The 16,927-nt window shown below is 40.9% G+C and overlaps 1 protein-coding gene across 3 annotated transcripts in view; it reads right to left on the bottom strand.

The window, feature by feature from the left end:
* Positions 1-16,927, bottom strand: part of PRDM2 (PR/SET domain 2) — an 84,927-nt gene that overhangs the window by 52,707 nt on the left and 15,293 nt on the right. For 2 of the 3 annotated variants that reach the window (XM_075839517.1, XM_075839516.1), the window contains exons 3-4: positions 12,655-12,772; positions 4,721-4,824 (exon numbers count right to left, since the gene is read on the bottom strand). In XM_075839517.1, coding sequence (XP_075695632.1) covers positions 4,721-4,824; positions 12,655-12,772 — 222 coding nt within the window. Of the gene's footprint in view, positions 1-4,720; positions 4,825-12,654; positions 12,773-16,927 lie in introns of those variants that run through there. The other variant, XM_075839518.1, reaches the window with a different exon arrangement.

The raw sequence follows: 16,927 nt of genomic DNA, 5'->3' as shown, positions 1-16,927 counted from the left end.
AGTATGGGGGTATTATTCAGTCACTATGTGGTTATGATGTGGCGGTATTATTCAGTCACTATGTGGTTATAGTGTGGCGGTATTATTCAATAACAGTATGGGGATATTATTCAGTCACTATGTGGTGATGGTGTGGCAGTATTATTCAGTAACAGTATGGGGGTATTATTCAGTCACTATGTGAGGGTAACATATGGTTATGGTGTGGTGGTATTAGTCAGTAACAGTATTGGGGCATTATTCAGTCTCTATGTGGTTATGATGTGGCAGTATTATTCAGTAACAATATGGAGGTTTTATTCAGCCACTATGTGGTTATGATGTGGCGGTATTATTCAGTAACAATATGGAGGTTTTATTCAGTCACTATGTGGCTGCATTATTTAGTAACAGTATGGAGGTATTATTCAGTTACTATGTGGTTATGGTGTGGCGGTATTATTCAGTAACAGTATGGGGGTATTATTCAGTTACTATGTGATTATGGTGTGGTGGTATTATTCAATAACAGTATGGGGGTATTATTCAGTCACTATGTGGTTATGATGTGGCGGTATTATTCAGTATCAGTATGGGGGTATTATTCAGTCACTATGTGGTTATAGTGTGGCGGTATTATTCAATAACAGTATGGGGATATTATTCAGTCACTATGTGGTGATGGTGTGGCAGTATTATTCAGTAACAGTATGGGGGTATTATTCAGTCACTATGTGAGGGTAATATATGGTTATGGTGTGGTGGTATTAGTCAGTAACAGTATTGGGGTATTATTCAGTCTCTATGTGGTTATGATGTGGCAGTATTATTCAGTAACAATATGGAGGTTTTATTCAGCCACTATGTGGTTATGATGTGGCAGTATTATTCAGTAACAATATGGAGGTTTTATTCAGTCACTATGTGGTTATGATGTGGCGGTATGGTTTGAACCTTATATTGTGTTATTATTGGTAATATTCTGAATAGACTGCATTATTGATACACCAATTCAGCATTTGGCTCCCCACTTGTAAATTTGCCCAGACTGCAGCTAATTGATTGAGGGTCCAGAACGAGGATCTCATTTCTAGTAACTCAGAAGTCCCTAATAGGGTATTAGAAAATACATTTTCTAAATCAGACATCCACTTTAGAATTATTCACTGCTCAGTATAATGAAGTATTGAAATGTATTTTTGAATCCCGGAAAATCCCTTTAGTATGTAATGTGATTCAACGTCACCTATTGTATTTAAATGAGTCTCACGGGCTGAACAAAAACAAAAAACCGCCCTCTATTGTATATTAGGCTTTTTTGTAGAGCATAGTATCCAACGGATTATATACTGTACAACTACACGCTGTATTGGTGGCACTTTTTACTGCTTGATGTGGAAGGTAACGGAAGCACAAGGATACTTTCCAATTAGGGACCCGGCACTGTGAGAAATTTGAATCTGCGGGAGACTATCTCAAGGGCTTTCTGGGTCTCATACGCTTTATTTTATATCAAATGTTCCTCGGCACGCTGCTCCATTTGTGATGTAGAAGGAAGGAATCGCATGTGAGACATTAATATGACCTTGTCTCATGAATATAAATTCACACCGTGAATTCTCGGAGTGGCGCAAAAATGCAGTTACCTGTAGGGATTTGATTGGCAAATGAAAGATTATATAAATGACTTTTCTGTCCTCTGTTTTTATTACTTGTACGGGTGCACAGCATGTTTAGAACTTTATAGCAGTTCCCAATAGGACCGAAAATGTATTTTGTACGTCGTCAGATGATGGGACTCAACTAATTCACAGAAGGTTCAATTAGGCCGACGACCGCTCACCAGGCAGGACGAAGGTTGGATGACCTCCGTTCTAGAGACAGGTGCTAGTCCCAGATCTGGAACCTTTATGGCACATCCAATGGATATGCCATAAATGCCTCAGATGGGAATACCCCTTTCTTTTAGTAAAATAAAAAAAAACACACTAGTACATTCGGCAGTGGAGCGAAGTGGAGTTTGAGGCCCATTCTTAGGGGCAGCGATCAGCAGATTAACGAGCAAACGCTCGATCATCTGCTGGTCGTATCGTTTAAAAAAAAAGTTAAATATCGTTTTCGGCAGCACATCTCCCTGTGTAAACGTAATAATGGATGGGGACGAGCGATCAGATTAATGACCGCTCGTCCCCATACATCGTGACAGGAGAAAACGAGCGCCGATTAACCAGCTGTCTCGATGATCGGCGCTCGCTGCAGCGGCCAAAATTGGCCAGTGAAATAGGGCCTTGATTCGGCATGCACGTAAGATTTAGTACTACCATGACAACCCCAGAGCAATCAGTTATGCAAACCATATTTACAGCAGATAGGGAACCAGGACATTTGCGGCGGCCGATACCCTAGTTCTCCCGCCTCTGGGGTCCCCACTTACTAGACATCTATGTGGCATGAATACCGGATGTGGGAATAAAACACCCCTTCAACATAGTGGAGTCTCTTTTTTTTTTTTATTCCGTCGACATAGCTGTATAAGGGCTTGTTTTTTGCGGGACGAGTTGTATCTTTCAATTGCACCATTTTTGGATGCATAGAATATATCGATTAACTTTTATTAACTTTATTTTAGGAAATAATTAAAAAAAAAAACAGCTATTCAAGCATGGTTTTTCACGTTATAAATTTACGCCGTTTACTGTGCAGCGTAAATAACAGGTTACCTTTATTCTATGGGTCGTGACAATTACGGGGATACCAATTATATAAAAGGTTTTATATGTTTTCCTACGTTTGCACAATAAAAACCCTTTTAGAAAAAATTACTTGTTTTTGCATCGCCGCATTCCAAGAGCCGTAATTTTTTATTTTTCCATCGATGTGGCCGTACGTGGACTTGATTTTTGCGGGGCAAGGTGTAGTTTTCATTAGTACTGTTTTGGGGTACATGGGACTTCTCTATGAACTTTTTTTTTTTCATATGGGGGGAATGGGAGAAAAAAAAAAAAAAAGAATTTTGCCGTTCTTTGCGTTTTTTTTGGGACGTCGTTCATCCGGCGGTTTAATTAATGTGTTCATTTTATTGTTCGAGACGTTACGATCGCGGCAATACCATATATGTGTATGTGTTATTTGTTTTGACACTTACTACATAAAACCACTTTTTTTCAAAAACTTTAACGATTTTACTTTTTTTTTGTCCCACTAGGACTTCACCTTGCGATCTGCTGATCGCTTACACAATGCTTCGGTATACCAAAGCATTATTGCCTGTCAGTGTAAAACTGACAGGCAATCTATTAGGCCATGCCTCTGGCAGTTGCTGAAGGCAGACCCAATGGCCTTTGTTAGGCTCCCAGCTGCCATGGAAACCCAACGACACCCCGCGATTTCTTTGCGGGGGTGCCGATGGGGTGACAGAGTGAGCTCCCTCCCTCTGTCAAACACATTAGATGCCGCTGTCGCTATTGACAGCGGCATCTAATAGGTTATTCCAGAATCAGTGCGTGCTTCGATTCCGGCAGTTGCGGCAGGAGCCAGGCTGTGTATAACAGCCGTGCTCCTGCCGCTGATCGTGTGGGTACACTGGCAGTATCCACACAATTAGAGGACTGATATATCCGTCCTAATGCGGGAACTAGCTCCTGCATAGGACGGATATATCCGTCCTTCGTCGTAAAGGCATTAAAGTGGACCTCGCACCTCTCCTGACAGGTCTGTAAGTATTTGTATTCCCCATGAAATAATTCTAGAGCATCTTTTGTTAGAACTCTGCGTTGTGCTGTACCTCTGTTATTCCTCTAAGAAATGTATGAATAAATTGACAGCTGGGTGTTACCAGTTGGGGGTGTGTCCCTACACAGACTGACAATGTCCAATTAGTGATGACAGAGACTGTAGGGACACACCCCTTTGACAAGGGGAATGGTAACGCCCGGTTGTCAATTTATTTATAAACTTCTTGGAGGAATAACAGAGGAACGGCACAACGTAGAGTTCTAAGAAAAGATGCGGCAGAATTGTTATTTCAAAAAGAATAATAGTATTTACTAAAACATAATTCAGGGGAGGTGACCGGTCCTATAAGATTTTAGAATAGATAGATAGGATAGATAGGATAGATAGATTGGATAGATAGATAAAAATCCCTTCTTCTGACATTAATTTACTTGTAAGACAGGCCAAAATGGAATAACAACACATAGTAGGCTGCTATAACGAATATATCATTAATAAGACTTATGGTTGTTGCACACGAAAGAGTGACACCTGGGCCGTTTTTTTGGCACCCGATAATTTTCACAGACCCATTTACTTGGGCCCAACGATCCGATCCGTGGGCATTAAAGTCTTAGTAATCATATCAGGACTAGAGATGAGCAAATCGGCACATATTTGTTTTTGCCATTGAGCAAGTTTTCTATTAGAGAGCTGTATTTCTCCCCCCATATAGCACTATGGGGGATAAATACCGATGGATTTCACCACTTCAGCCCCCATCACCTTATGCTTGAAGAACGGCTCTGTAATAAGAAATGCGCACATTGGAGAAAGTTTCCCTCATCCCTAATTAGGACCCATCAGAAAAAAAAAAAAAAAACAACATATAGATATATATATATATATATATATATATATATATATATATATATATATATGGATTTTAGAGGTTTGTCTTGGTGATATAAATGTAACTGCAGGAAACAGGTTCACTCTTGAGCAGTATAAAGACAGACATCCCTACCTCCCACATGTAGACATTGTTCTTCACTTGAGAACGCTTCTTCTTCTCTCCAATAAAAGGTCCAAATTTTTTTCCCCTTGGAAGCTGTTTTTTGGTCCAGATACCTAAAATAATAACAGTTTTCCATTTACTGCTTGACATATATGGCTTAATATCTTTATTTATACAGATCTGCAACTTTCTCTTCTTTGCATGCCACCCATTTTCGGGATCTTACATAGTTCGATACAGTTAAAAACAGACACGTCCATCAAGTTCAACCAAGGGATGGGATAAAACAAAAATTCTACTCATTCATATAGGAGCTGATAATTTCCTAGAATGAAAAAAAATATCCAAATCTTGTGTATAGCCATTTACTGTCCCTGATGACGGCTCCTGCGGTCGGCTATTCCATAGATTCACAGTTTAGAAGCCTTGTCGCCTCTGCAGGTTGAACCTTTCTTTTTCCAGACGGAGGGAGTGCCCCCTTGTTTTTTGAGGGGGTTTTACATGGAACAGGATTTCACCATATTTTTTGTATGTGCCATTAATATATTTATATAAGTTAATCATGTCCCCCATTAGTCGTCTTTTTTCAAGGCTAAATAGGTTTAATTCTTTTAATCGTTCCTCATAACTTAGATTCTCCATGCCCCTTATTAGCTTCGTTGCTCTTCTTTGTATTTTTCCAACTCCAGGGCATCCTTTCTATGAACCGGAGCCCAGAACTGGACTGCATATTCTAGATGAGGCCTCACTAATGCTTTGTAAAGTGGTAATATTACATCCCTGTCCCGCGAGTCCATGCCTCTTTTAATACACGACAATATCTTGCTGGCCTTTGAAGCAGATGATTGACATTGTGCTGTTATTTAGTTTATGATCTACAAGTACACCCAGATCCTTCTCAACAAGTGAATCCGCCAGTGTAGCTCCCCCTAGGACATATGATGCATGCAGGTTGTTCGTATCCAGATGCATAACTTTACATTTATCTACATTAAACTTCATCTGCCAAGTGAACGCCGAAACACTTCGTGTGTTCAAATCAGATTGTAATTCACGAACATCTTCCATAGGTTGAACTATATTGCATAGCTTGGTGTCATCTGCAAAAATAGAAATAGTGCTATTAATCCCATCCTCTATATCATTAATAAATAAGTTGAATATTAGTGGTCCCAGCACAGAAGTCCTTAATTTACCCATTAGACGTCTATGAGGGACAGTGTCAAATGCCTTTGCAAAGTCCAAAAACACTATATCCACAGCGGCCCCTCTGTCTAGGCTTCTGCTCACCTCTTCATAAAAACAAATAAGGTTGGTTTGACAGCTTCTGTCCGCAGTAAAACCGTGCTGGCTATAATACTACTTTTAACCCTCAATAGCCCCTCAAGCATTTTCCCCACGATGGATGTTTAGTTGACTGGTCTATAATTACCCGGGGAAGACCTAGAGCCCTTTCTGAAAATAGGCACCACATTTGCCATGTGCCAGTCCCTTGGCACTATACCAGTCACTAGAGAATATTAGGAAGAGGGGGACAGAAATAACTGAACTAAGCTCTTTAAGAACTCTAGGGTGTAGCCCATCTGGTCCCAGGGCCTTGTGTACATTTATTTTATTTAATTTAGCTTGGACCATATCTACATTCAGTCAATTAACTATATTACATCGATGTATTAACAGCACTGGCACCGGCTACATCAGCTGCTCTTTCTTCTGTTGTATATACAGAGAACTTAAGAACCCATTTAGTAACTCTGCCTTCTATTGATCCCGTCACCAACTCCCCATTACCACTATTTAGGGGTCCTACATGTTCAGACCTTGGCTTCTTTGCATTTATATACTTGAAGAATTTTTGGGGATTTGTTTTACTATCCTTGGCCACCTGCCTTTCATTTTGTATTTTTGCTGATTTTATTAAGCTCTTTATAATTTACAAATGCTACAGCTGTACCCGCAGATTTGTATTTTTCCCTTTTTTTTAAATCATTTATTGCCCTTTACACAGAAGGTGTAAGCCATGTGGGGTTTAATTTTCGTCGTTTATACTAGTTACTTATAGGAAGAAATTTTGCACTATAATCTCCGCTTGCGGTCAATGAATGGGAGCATTCTTGTTTACATCCAAAGACTGAAAATACATAGAGACCTGAAATTCTCACAGCTGAGAGTTTGCTACAATTATATCCAGTCTAGATAATCCTCTGTGAACTAAACAGCTTGGACTCCGGGCTAATATGTTTTACCTGCACTGATCCATTGTAGCAAACTAACAGGATAGCAGAGAGATGTGTGATTGTAAGGCTTCGTTCACATCTGCGTCAGGGCTCCGTTCCAACGGAGCTTTCCGTCGGAACGGAGCCCTGACTGACACAAATGGAAACCAGAGGTTTCCCTTTCCATCACCATTGATTTCAATGGTGACGGATCCGGTGCCAATGGTTTCCGTTTGTCTCAGTTGTGCAGGGGTTCCGTCGTTTTGACGGAATCAATAGTGTCGTCGCCTACGCTATTGATTCCGTCAGAACGATGGAACCTCTGCAGAACTGAGGCAAACTGAAACCAATGGCACCGGATCAGTCACCATAGAATTCCCTTTTATGTCAGTCAGGGCTCCGCTCACACGGAATGTCGGAACGGAGCCCTGACGCAGATGTGAATGAGGCCTTAGGTATTTGTCGTACCAAAGATTGTATACAATTGTAGCAAACTCACAGATGTGAGCAAGACCAGGTCAGTATAGATGTAAACAAGAATGCTTTTATTTACGGACAGCAAACAGATCTTGAAAATGCTGAGAAACAGACAAAGTATATTAAAAACGTGCATCATTTTCCATAATGCCAGAATTACACCTTTACTGACCAAGCTATTTTTATGTTTTTCCATCGTCTCATCCAAAGAGCTATAACTTATTTTTGTGTCGACGTAGCTGTATAAGGTCTTGTTTTTTGTATGACAAATTTTTTTTTATAATTTTTTTTTTTTAATAGCACCGTTTTGGGGTACATATAATTTATTTATGAACTTCTATTAACTTTGTTTTTGGGGGGGGGGAATAGAAAAAAAAAACAGCAATTTGTTCAGCAGATCGTTACGATTGCAAGCATACCAAATTTATATCGTTTTTATAGGTTTTACTACTTTTATACAGTAAAAACACTTTTTTTTTCAAAATGATTTGTTTTTGGGTCTCCATATTCGAAGAGTGATAACTTATTTTTCCGCAGCTGCAGCTGTATGAGGGCTTTTTTGTGGCCGGACGAGTTTTTATTTGTACCATTTTGGAGTACATGCGACTTTTTGATCACATTTTGTCACAATTTTTTAAGGCAGGATGCACAGAAAACAGCAATTCTTGCATTGTTTTTTACAGCGTTCGCTGAGCGGGTTAAATAATGTAATAACTTTATAGTTGGGGTCGTTTCGGACGGGGCGATACCAAATGTGTGTAACTTTTTTTTAAAATATATAATAAGGCATTTTGTAAAGGGAAAAACTGGGTATTTTTTTTTTTTTTTACTTTGGACTTTTTTAACTTCTGTATTAGTCCCACTAGGGGACTTTACTATGCGATCACCTGATCGCTTTTATAATACACTGCAATACAGCGGTGTATTACTGCCTGTCCGTGTAAAATGCCCCTGGCATGGCCCAGCTGGCATTAACTAGAGGCAGACTTGGGGGGCCTTTATTAGGCTCCTGGCTGCCATAGAAGACACTGGCACCCTGCGATCATATATCAGGGTACCAGTGGGGGTTTAAGAGGGCCCCCTCCCTCCAAAACCACTCCGATGCAGCGCCCAATATTGAGCGCCGCATCCGAGGGGGTAAACGAGCGGGATCGACACTAATATCGATCTCGTCCGTTCGAGCAGGGCTGCTCCCAGCCCTCAGAGCAGGGAGATTTAACTGCTCCCCGCTTTGTTTATTTATTCTGATGCAGGGCCGTAATAGGCTACCGCATCAGAATAAAGCCCGTTAGTGGCCACCATAAAAACACTAATGGGCGGTCACTAACGGGTTAAAGCTGTTGGCTCACCACAACCTTTAAAGAGGACCTGTCACATCTCCTGACAAGTCTATATTAGTAAAGAAGTGTTTTCCCTATGAAATAATTCCGGAGCATCTATTTTTGTGCCATTCCTCTGTTATTCCTCCTACAAATGTATGAATACATTTACAATAGGGTGTTACCAGTTGAGGGGGTGTCCCTGCAGAGACTGACACTGTCAAATCAGTGCTCACAATCGGAGACTCTGTAGGGACACGTCTCTTTGACAAGGTAACACCGAGTTGTCAATTTATTCATAAATTTCTAGGAGGAATTACAGAGGAACGGCAAAACGAAGTTTTCAGAAAATATGTTCCAGAATTGTTATTTCACAGGGAATAAAAGTGATTACTAAAACAGACATGTCAGGAGAGGCGACTGGTCTTCTTTAGGGACAATGAAATACATACATATAGTACATATAATACGGCTGGGGCAAGCGACCAATACATTCTGGTCGCCATTTGTGGCTGCTTCGGTAATTTCAAGATTAGTGAGAATCGTAATAAATGATAAATAGGCCACACAGCTTTTCTAATAAATAAATGATCACTTTAGCTATGTCTCAGATTCATCCCTTGAATGATTCACAAGAAAAGTTACAAGATCTAACCACTAGAGGTCCCTAGTGATTGTAAAACCAAAAAAAAAGTACGTGGGGCTCCTTGTACCACAGCAGCGGACGTAGACCGAGCAGGAAGCCGGGTATACAGTATAACCTTAATAGAAATATTCAGATTTTTAGTGTCTACGCTATAAGTGTACTTATTTACCTCCCCTACTTCTCCCCCCATATCCACTTATCAGACATACTGTAGCGGGAGTCACCCTATTTTTAGCCTCGGTCACCGGGTGATATATATTTTCCACCCGTTTCCCGGGGAGGGAGGCTAAAAACAGGGCACAAAAATATAAAAATCAGCCTGTACAGTATACTTCCCTCTCCCCGCCCATGTCCAGCTCCAGTTGCTGCTGCCCTTGGTTCTGACTATGTCCAGCATTAGTAAGTAGTGTGCAGTGGCTCACCCAACGTCCGGACGCTAGCCGGCGTCAGTTTTCAGTGCAGTGGCGGCCGGAGATTAAGGAGGAGGGAGGGTATATAGTCTGGTCTGTGGTCTGAATATTTTTTTTTTTCTGTCTGGTCTTTGATCTGGGGCCTGAATATATTTAGGAGGCCTTATATTGATATAGGGGCCTACATGAAACCACACCCTTTTACATAAGTCACCCCTTTAAAAAGATTACTAATTTTTGCCGCGACCCGCTGCTTGACCCGGGCTTTACGAGGTGAACATTTCTGATGTATCGGTATTAACAACAAGGTGATATCCATTAGGATTTTAGTCTGATCAAGCAAATCCTGACATTTAAGTAATAATTAATAATGGCCCCTTCAGGCATGAGAGAATGATAAATTCTAATAGGAGTTTATTTTTATCAAAAGGGATAGTCTCGCTTAGAAAAGCCAATTTCCTATTAGAGAATTCAGATCTAATAGAGGAATGTCCCTCATTTAGGACCCTCATCCATTAGACAGAAAACGGAGAGTAGCTACAAAGAGTGTCTATCTGGAGGACAGTGCGCATGCGTGCATTACATGGTCAACCCATTGGTTTCAATGTATACTATGTAATAATTAATTTCCCCTGTGGTGGCGCTGCAGGGAAATTGAACACTAGCGGATCGCTGCAATCGCGGGATACCTTGTAATCTCCTTACTTCGAACAAACAGGGATTGTAAAAAGCAGAGAACTCCTTTAGTACTTTTTTTTAAATATTTTTAGATAGATGGACCCTTTTAACCTGGGGCACCTATAATATATAGAGGATTTTGGTAGGTGTAGCTGCTGTCAATTTGAAAGCTTGGAAGTATTGCAGATAGCACGTCCCTTGTCAAGATAAGCCATTTATTCTTAGGTAAACTCCCAAAAATACGAGCCTATGTCCATATCTGGTTGGCCGATAGGGCTCATTGATCAGCAGTATGTGATATCTGCAAGGAGGCTCTTGATACCTTTCCAACCAATCCACACATCATGGGGGCAATTTAGTGGGTGAAGGTGCATCCGCAAAGTTCCGAAGGGCATATTATAGATACCTCAAAATTTGGGAGCAGTCACATGTGACCTTCACCCTACATCTACTATAAAGCTTGAACGTTCACATGTGGTCATCCATGGATGTACGGACACTTTAAATATCAGATCACGTGGCACAATGTCCATCCTGCATCGGATCACATAGTACACACACTATTGTAAGGTGTTGAAATTGCAGAGTAACAACTCCCATCATCATCTCAGATGAACTTCTGGAGGATTACCATGCACTTTACCAAACCTATAACCAATGTGTGTTCTTTTCCCCAATGCCGCAATGTTGTGTCCGCTGAGTGGATTATCTTGCTTCGGTTTTCATCATAGTAGGATTTAGATAATCTTTCTGCTATTTAGCAAGGTAGAAGCATCAGGCACGTGTGGCACGGCTTCTTCGTATTCTCTCTCAGTCCAGACATCATAAAACTTGTCTGTCTCTAATCTATGGGCCAGGGAGATCTCTACACGTCTATTCACAAGACTCATGGGGGGCTACACCATGTTCTAGGGATGAAAATCACAACAGAAACTATTATAAGTCAATGGGGCCCATCGGGCTCTGTTGGGATCCGGTACAGCGTCGGGTCTGCCATCATGCCCATTGTATAATTTAGGCTCTGCTCATTTAGGCTCTGTAATGGATCCATCATTTCCATCATGGATCCTATAAAAAGAGAAGCCATGAGGCCAGTGTGAATGGTGTTTTTTTCTTTTACTGCCTTTTCACTATTTTTGGCAGCAAGCATAGCGTAGCCTGCAGCACTATTCTAGTTATATACAAAAGGGAAGTAAGCATGATGCGTCTTTGATCTGCTGCACTAAGTTTCTTTGGCCGACCATTGCGTCTACCGTCCTCAACGTTGCCCGTCTATGTGCTTCTTCAAAAGACCTTGAACAGTATATCTGGAAACCCCAGTCTGCTTTGAAATCATTGCCTGGTAGAGACCTTGCTGATGCAGTAGAACTACCTCGTGTCTTGTTGCTGTGCTCAGTCTTGCCATGGTGGACCTGTTACATGAAATGGTCTTCCACAACCTCACCTTTGTAGCAGAGTTTGGCTGTTCCTCATCCAGTTTTAAGCCTCTTTTACAGCTGTTTATATTACAATTACTAGGTTTCAACCTACATATGAAAATGATGATCATTATCACCTGTTTGGTATAATTGGTTAATCATACACCGGAGTATAATCCTACAAAATCCATGACATGTAGTATACCTAGAAGACTTTATGCTGCTTTAAAGGCAAAGGAAGGTCACACCAAATATTGGATTTGATTTAGATTGCGCTTCATTCACTTTGTATTTTGTTAATTGATAAAAAAAATAAAAATATTGACACTTCTATTTTTGAAAGCATTCTACACTTTTTTCCAAAACTGCCGAAAACTTTTGCACAGCACTGTATATCCTGTTAAAATAGAATGGATACCATCGGTGTCGGTGACGTGTAATAGGGTCAGGCGGGTTCCATCATGGTGTCTGATGCAGCGTTATTCTTGCTGTCAAATCTAATGGAATTTGCATTAGAGCTCCAATGCAAATGTGAACACAGCTGAAGTCAATGTGATCCTTCAGGATTAATTTGAAAACATCATAAATGTCCATACGAACAGAACCTTAGCCAAACCAAAGAGTATGACCGATTCTCCACTACATAGGTATTACGCCATATAAATCTTTCTAATTGACGATTGTTAGAATAGAACATGATAGTGTTACATAAGATGTGGTTCACCGTAATGGATCAGTCGCTTATTTACAATAAATCGCTTCAATTTTAACGGACTTACCAAGTCGCAACTTATCAACAGTGGAGGGAGCGAGCACCACTTCCTCAGGAAGCCCCCTACGGACATGTTCAGGCACTTCAGCCAACGTCTCAGCTACCTCTGGAGGTTTTACCGCATCCTACAAGTCAAAGCACGGATATAATAGAGTAAAATTACCATCTTAAATTTTTTTATTACAAGCCCCTAGGAAAATTTACCTGATGTAAGATATCCCCCCCCCCCCACACTAAATATTACACAAAAAACAGCATCCTAAATGCCCTACCCTCTTACCATCCAGGAGACAGTCTTCAATGAGTTAAATAACACCCGCTTGATTTCCTGACATATCTGTTTTTATAAATACTTGTATTTCTCACAAAACTAATTCTGGGGCATCTTTTTCTAGAACTCTGTATTGTGCCGTCCCTCGGTTATTCCTCCTGGAAATGTATGAACAAATTGACAAGGGAAATGGTAACATTAAGTGGTCAAACTGAGGTGTCCCTGCACACTGACATGGTACAATCAGTGTCTTATACTGTGTAGGGACACACTATTGAAAAGGGGATTTCTTCATTTATTACCAGGAAGAGTAACAGAGATACGGCACAACACAGAGTTAGAGGAAAATATGCTTCAGAATTGTCATTTCATGGGGAATACAAGTATTTACTAAAATAGACATGTCCGAACAGCTCATAGGATCTATTTATTAACACTTAAACTGAAGTTCTAGCTTTGCAGTACGTATATAGAACATTTTGTCATTGCACTCTACGAAAAAAGGGTTGAATATATTTGCATATCCTTTGCTTTACTCATATTGTACTGCTTTTTAATTATATTAAAGGGATTTTCCCACAAACACATGCATCCCCTATTTACAGGATATATGTGTGATCACTGGGGGTCCGACCGCTGGGACACCTAATGAAGAGGTGACTGAAAGTCCCCCAAATTCCTCTATGGGAATTGACTGCTGGTGCGCATGTTCGACCAGCGCTCCATTAATTTCTATGGAGCAGCCGGAGACCGCTGTCCCGGAAATCCCAGAGAGATGAATGCCGAACATGCGCACCATTCTCATGGAGTACTTCGGGGGACTTTTGTTCTCATCGCTGGGGGTCCTAGCCGTTAAACCCCCAGCGATCACACATATCCCCGATCCGGTGGATAGGGGATACATGTGTTCTGTGGTAAAAGCCCTTTAACTTCAAAATCCTGTTACCAGAGAGAAGTGCATTATGGGAGCTCCGGTGACAGTCATGTGACTTAACAGTTTATTAACGGTCTGCAGAGTAAAGATAAACACAGCAGAATTTTTACTTTAATTTTTGAAGTGAATGGCAAAGGAAAGGACAAATAGCTCAGAATCCGTACAAGATAAGTAAAGGGAAGTATTTACAAAGTTACTCAACATATTATGTAGATTTGAACTGTGACAAATTATAAAAATGTGGAGTTGTCCTTTAAACTTTGCTATTCCAGAAGACACCATTGTTGACTATGTGTATTCAGGAAATGTATTGTAGTAGTTGTATTCCGCTCGTCTCGCCATCCGTTTACATGCCACTGCCCATCATAGAAATTAAGGCTGAATTTACGTTACACTTTAAATTCCTCAAAAAACTTGGAGAATGCCTAGCTCAGAATATAAACGGCTGGTTGAGGGCGAACAAGAAGGCCAAAATGTTTAGTGGTGGATAGTTGTAGACGATACAAATGCAGAATTTAGTTTACCGTTGTCTGAAAAACTACGTGTAGGCAATGCAAATGCGCAATATTTCACACGATTTTAATTATTTGCTCGGATCATGAATAATATGTCTGTTGCCAGCTTTACTCTGGACTCTTGAAAGACTACTGATTTTTTTTTTTTTTTAAAGGTCCTGTTCTGAAAACCAAGAGCAGGCACAGATGGTAAGAAGTATCAGTGACAATTATCATTGAGATATTTGCCCACCCTTGGACCACCTATACTCAAGTCACAAGAGATAAGACGTGAACCCGAGTCTCCCATAGTAGAAATACAAGGCAGATATTTTGGCCTTCAGGTGAAGAATAGGGGTTACCCCGAAAAAAATATTTTTTTACAGGGATTCTCCCAAGGAAGTATGAAATACTAGTAATACAAGGTTGTGTCAAGACTGCCAGCGTAGGAGCTGTACATACTGCCGGCTTTCCACTGTGGCCCATAAAAATCGGGGGTCCTGGCGAAGACCACCCTCTATGATATACATATGTCCTATCAGCATATATGGGCAAAGTTGGGACAACTCTGCAAGTCTGATGTGAATGAGCCATGGGTGGTCCCTGCAGCTGTGTAACATTAAGCCATAGCGCTCTATGTGTGGCCATCTAACGCCTCCGAATGGCGCCGTATTTTGGATATATATATTAAATGCTTCTTGAGGAGAATAGCTAAATAATACGGCATCCAATGGAATACGCGACAATTTTTTTTATTAGATTCATGTGGAATTCAACAAACATCTGTATTCTGCATTTAAAAAAAGGGGAGCCCCATAAAAAAAATTCTATGGTTCGCATATTTCGGCTCAGAGGCTTATGGAGCCGTAATTCGGTATTGTGCTTAAGGTCTAATAGATTAGCTGAATATCAAACAGTTAAGGCCCTTTTCATGGCCCAATGATCGGATGAACGAGCGCTCGTACGACAAGGCAGCAAATCAGCCGACAAACGAGCAAACAGAGGACGTGCTGCCGACAAGACGCAAAATGTATGTGGACGAACTATTGTATTAATGGCTACGTACACCTTTGAAAGGGATTATATATATATCATTCAGTGTGTTTTGTGCAACTTCATAATTAGTTTTTCTTAAAAAAATAGTTTCTTTTTGAGATACAGCTGCTTTGTATTCTGTATATAGATCAGCTGTATCTTACGCTGAATCCTGTACCTGTCCGTGGGAGTGACTGGTTCAGTGTCAGCGGGTCCTGCTTGTCTCCGACACGCAGAATCCACCTGTTATCCATCATGTCTAAGTTCATAACGTAGATGTGATCGATTACAGGTGGATCCTGTATGTAAGCAGTGGCGGATTATCATTAGGGCGTTTCGGGCGGTCGCCCGGGGCCCAAGACTGCCAGGGGGCCCAAGGAGCCTATGACCGCCCGAACCCCCTCATGCCCAGTGGCGTCGCTAGCACCGGAGGGAGCCCCGGTGCCAGGACCGCACCTGTCAGGCGAGGGGAGCTTTGCTTCTACTTAGCAGCCGTGGTCTGTGCTGCTTTAGAAGCTCCCCCTCCAGCCCCCCTTCCCTGCTCTAAACATCTCTGCTGCTAGCTGTCGGGACATGGGGGAGGGGAGACTGTCGGCGGGCTCTGTGCTGTGAGCAGGAGAAGAGCTGCAGTGAAGACATAAAAGGTAAGTGCATGTGTGTTTAATATCCATATTCATGTGTGTTTAATATCCATATTCATGTGTGTTTAATGTCCATATTCATGTATGTTTAATGTCCATATTCATGTATGTTTAATGTCCATATTCATGTATGTTTAATGTCCATATTCATGTGTTTACAAGGTGTACTTTGTGTATAATGTGCATACTCGTGTATAATGTGCCTACTTAGTGTATAATGTGCATACTCGTGTGTACTTTGTGTACTATGCATACTTTGTGTATAATGTGCCTACTTTGTGTACTTTGTGCATAATGTGTGTACTTTGTGTACTGTGCGTACTTTGTGCATAATGTGCGTACTTTGTGCGTACTTTGTGCATAATGTGCGTACTTTGTGCATAATGTGGTACTTTGTGTACTGTGCATACTTTGTGCATAATGTGCCTACTTTGTGCATAATGTGCGTACTTTGTGCATAATGTGCGTACTTTGTGCATAATGTGCCTACTTTGTGCATAATGTGCGTACTTTGTGTACTGTGCATACTTTGTGCATAATGTGCGTACTTTGTGTACTTTGTGCATAATGTGCCTACTTTGTGCATAATGTGCGTACTTTGTGTACTTTGTGCATAATGTGCGTACTTTGTGCATAATGTGCATACTTTGTGTACTTTGTGCATAATGTGCGTACTTTGTGCATAATGTGCATACTTTGTGTACTTTGTGCATAATGTGCGTACTTTGTGCATAATGTCCTTACTTTGTGCATAATGTGCGTACTTTGTGCATAATATGGTACTTTGTGTACTGTGCGTACTTTGTGCATAATGTGCCTACTTTGTGTACTTTGTGCATAATGTGGTACTTTGTGTACTTTGTGCATAATGTGCGTACTTTGTGCATAATGTGCCTACTTTGTGT

Source organism: Rhinoderma darwinii, chromosome 10 (assembly GCF_050947455.1).
Source record: "Rhinoderma darwinii isolate aRhiDar2 chromosome 10, aRhiDar2.hap1, whole genome shotgun sequence".
Lineage (NCBI taxonomy): Eukaryota > Metazoa > Chordata > Amphibia > Anura > Rhinodermatidae > Rhinoderma > Rhinoderma darwinii.
The sequence above is the reverse complement of the archived record's forward strand: the minus strand, read 5'-3'. Positions and strand labels throughout refer to the sequence as shown.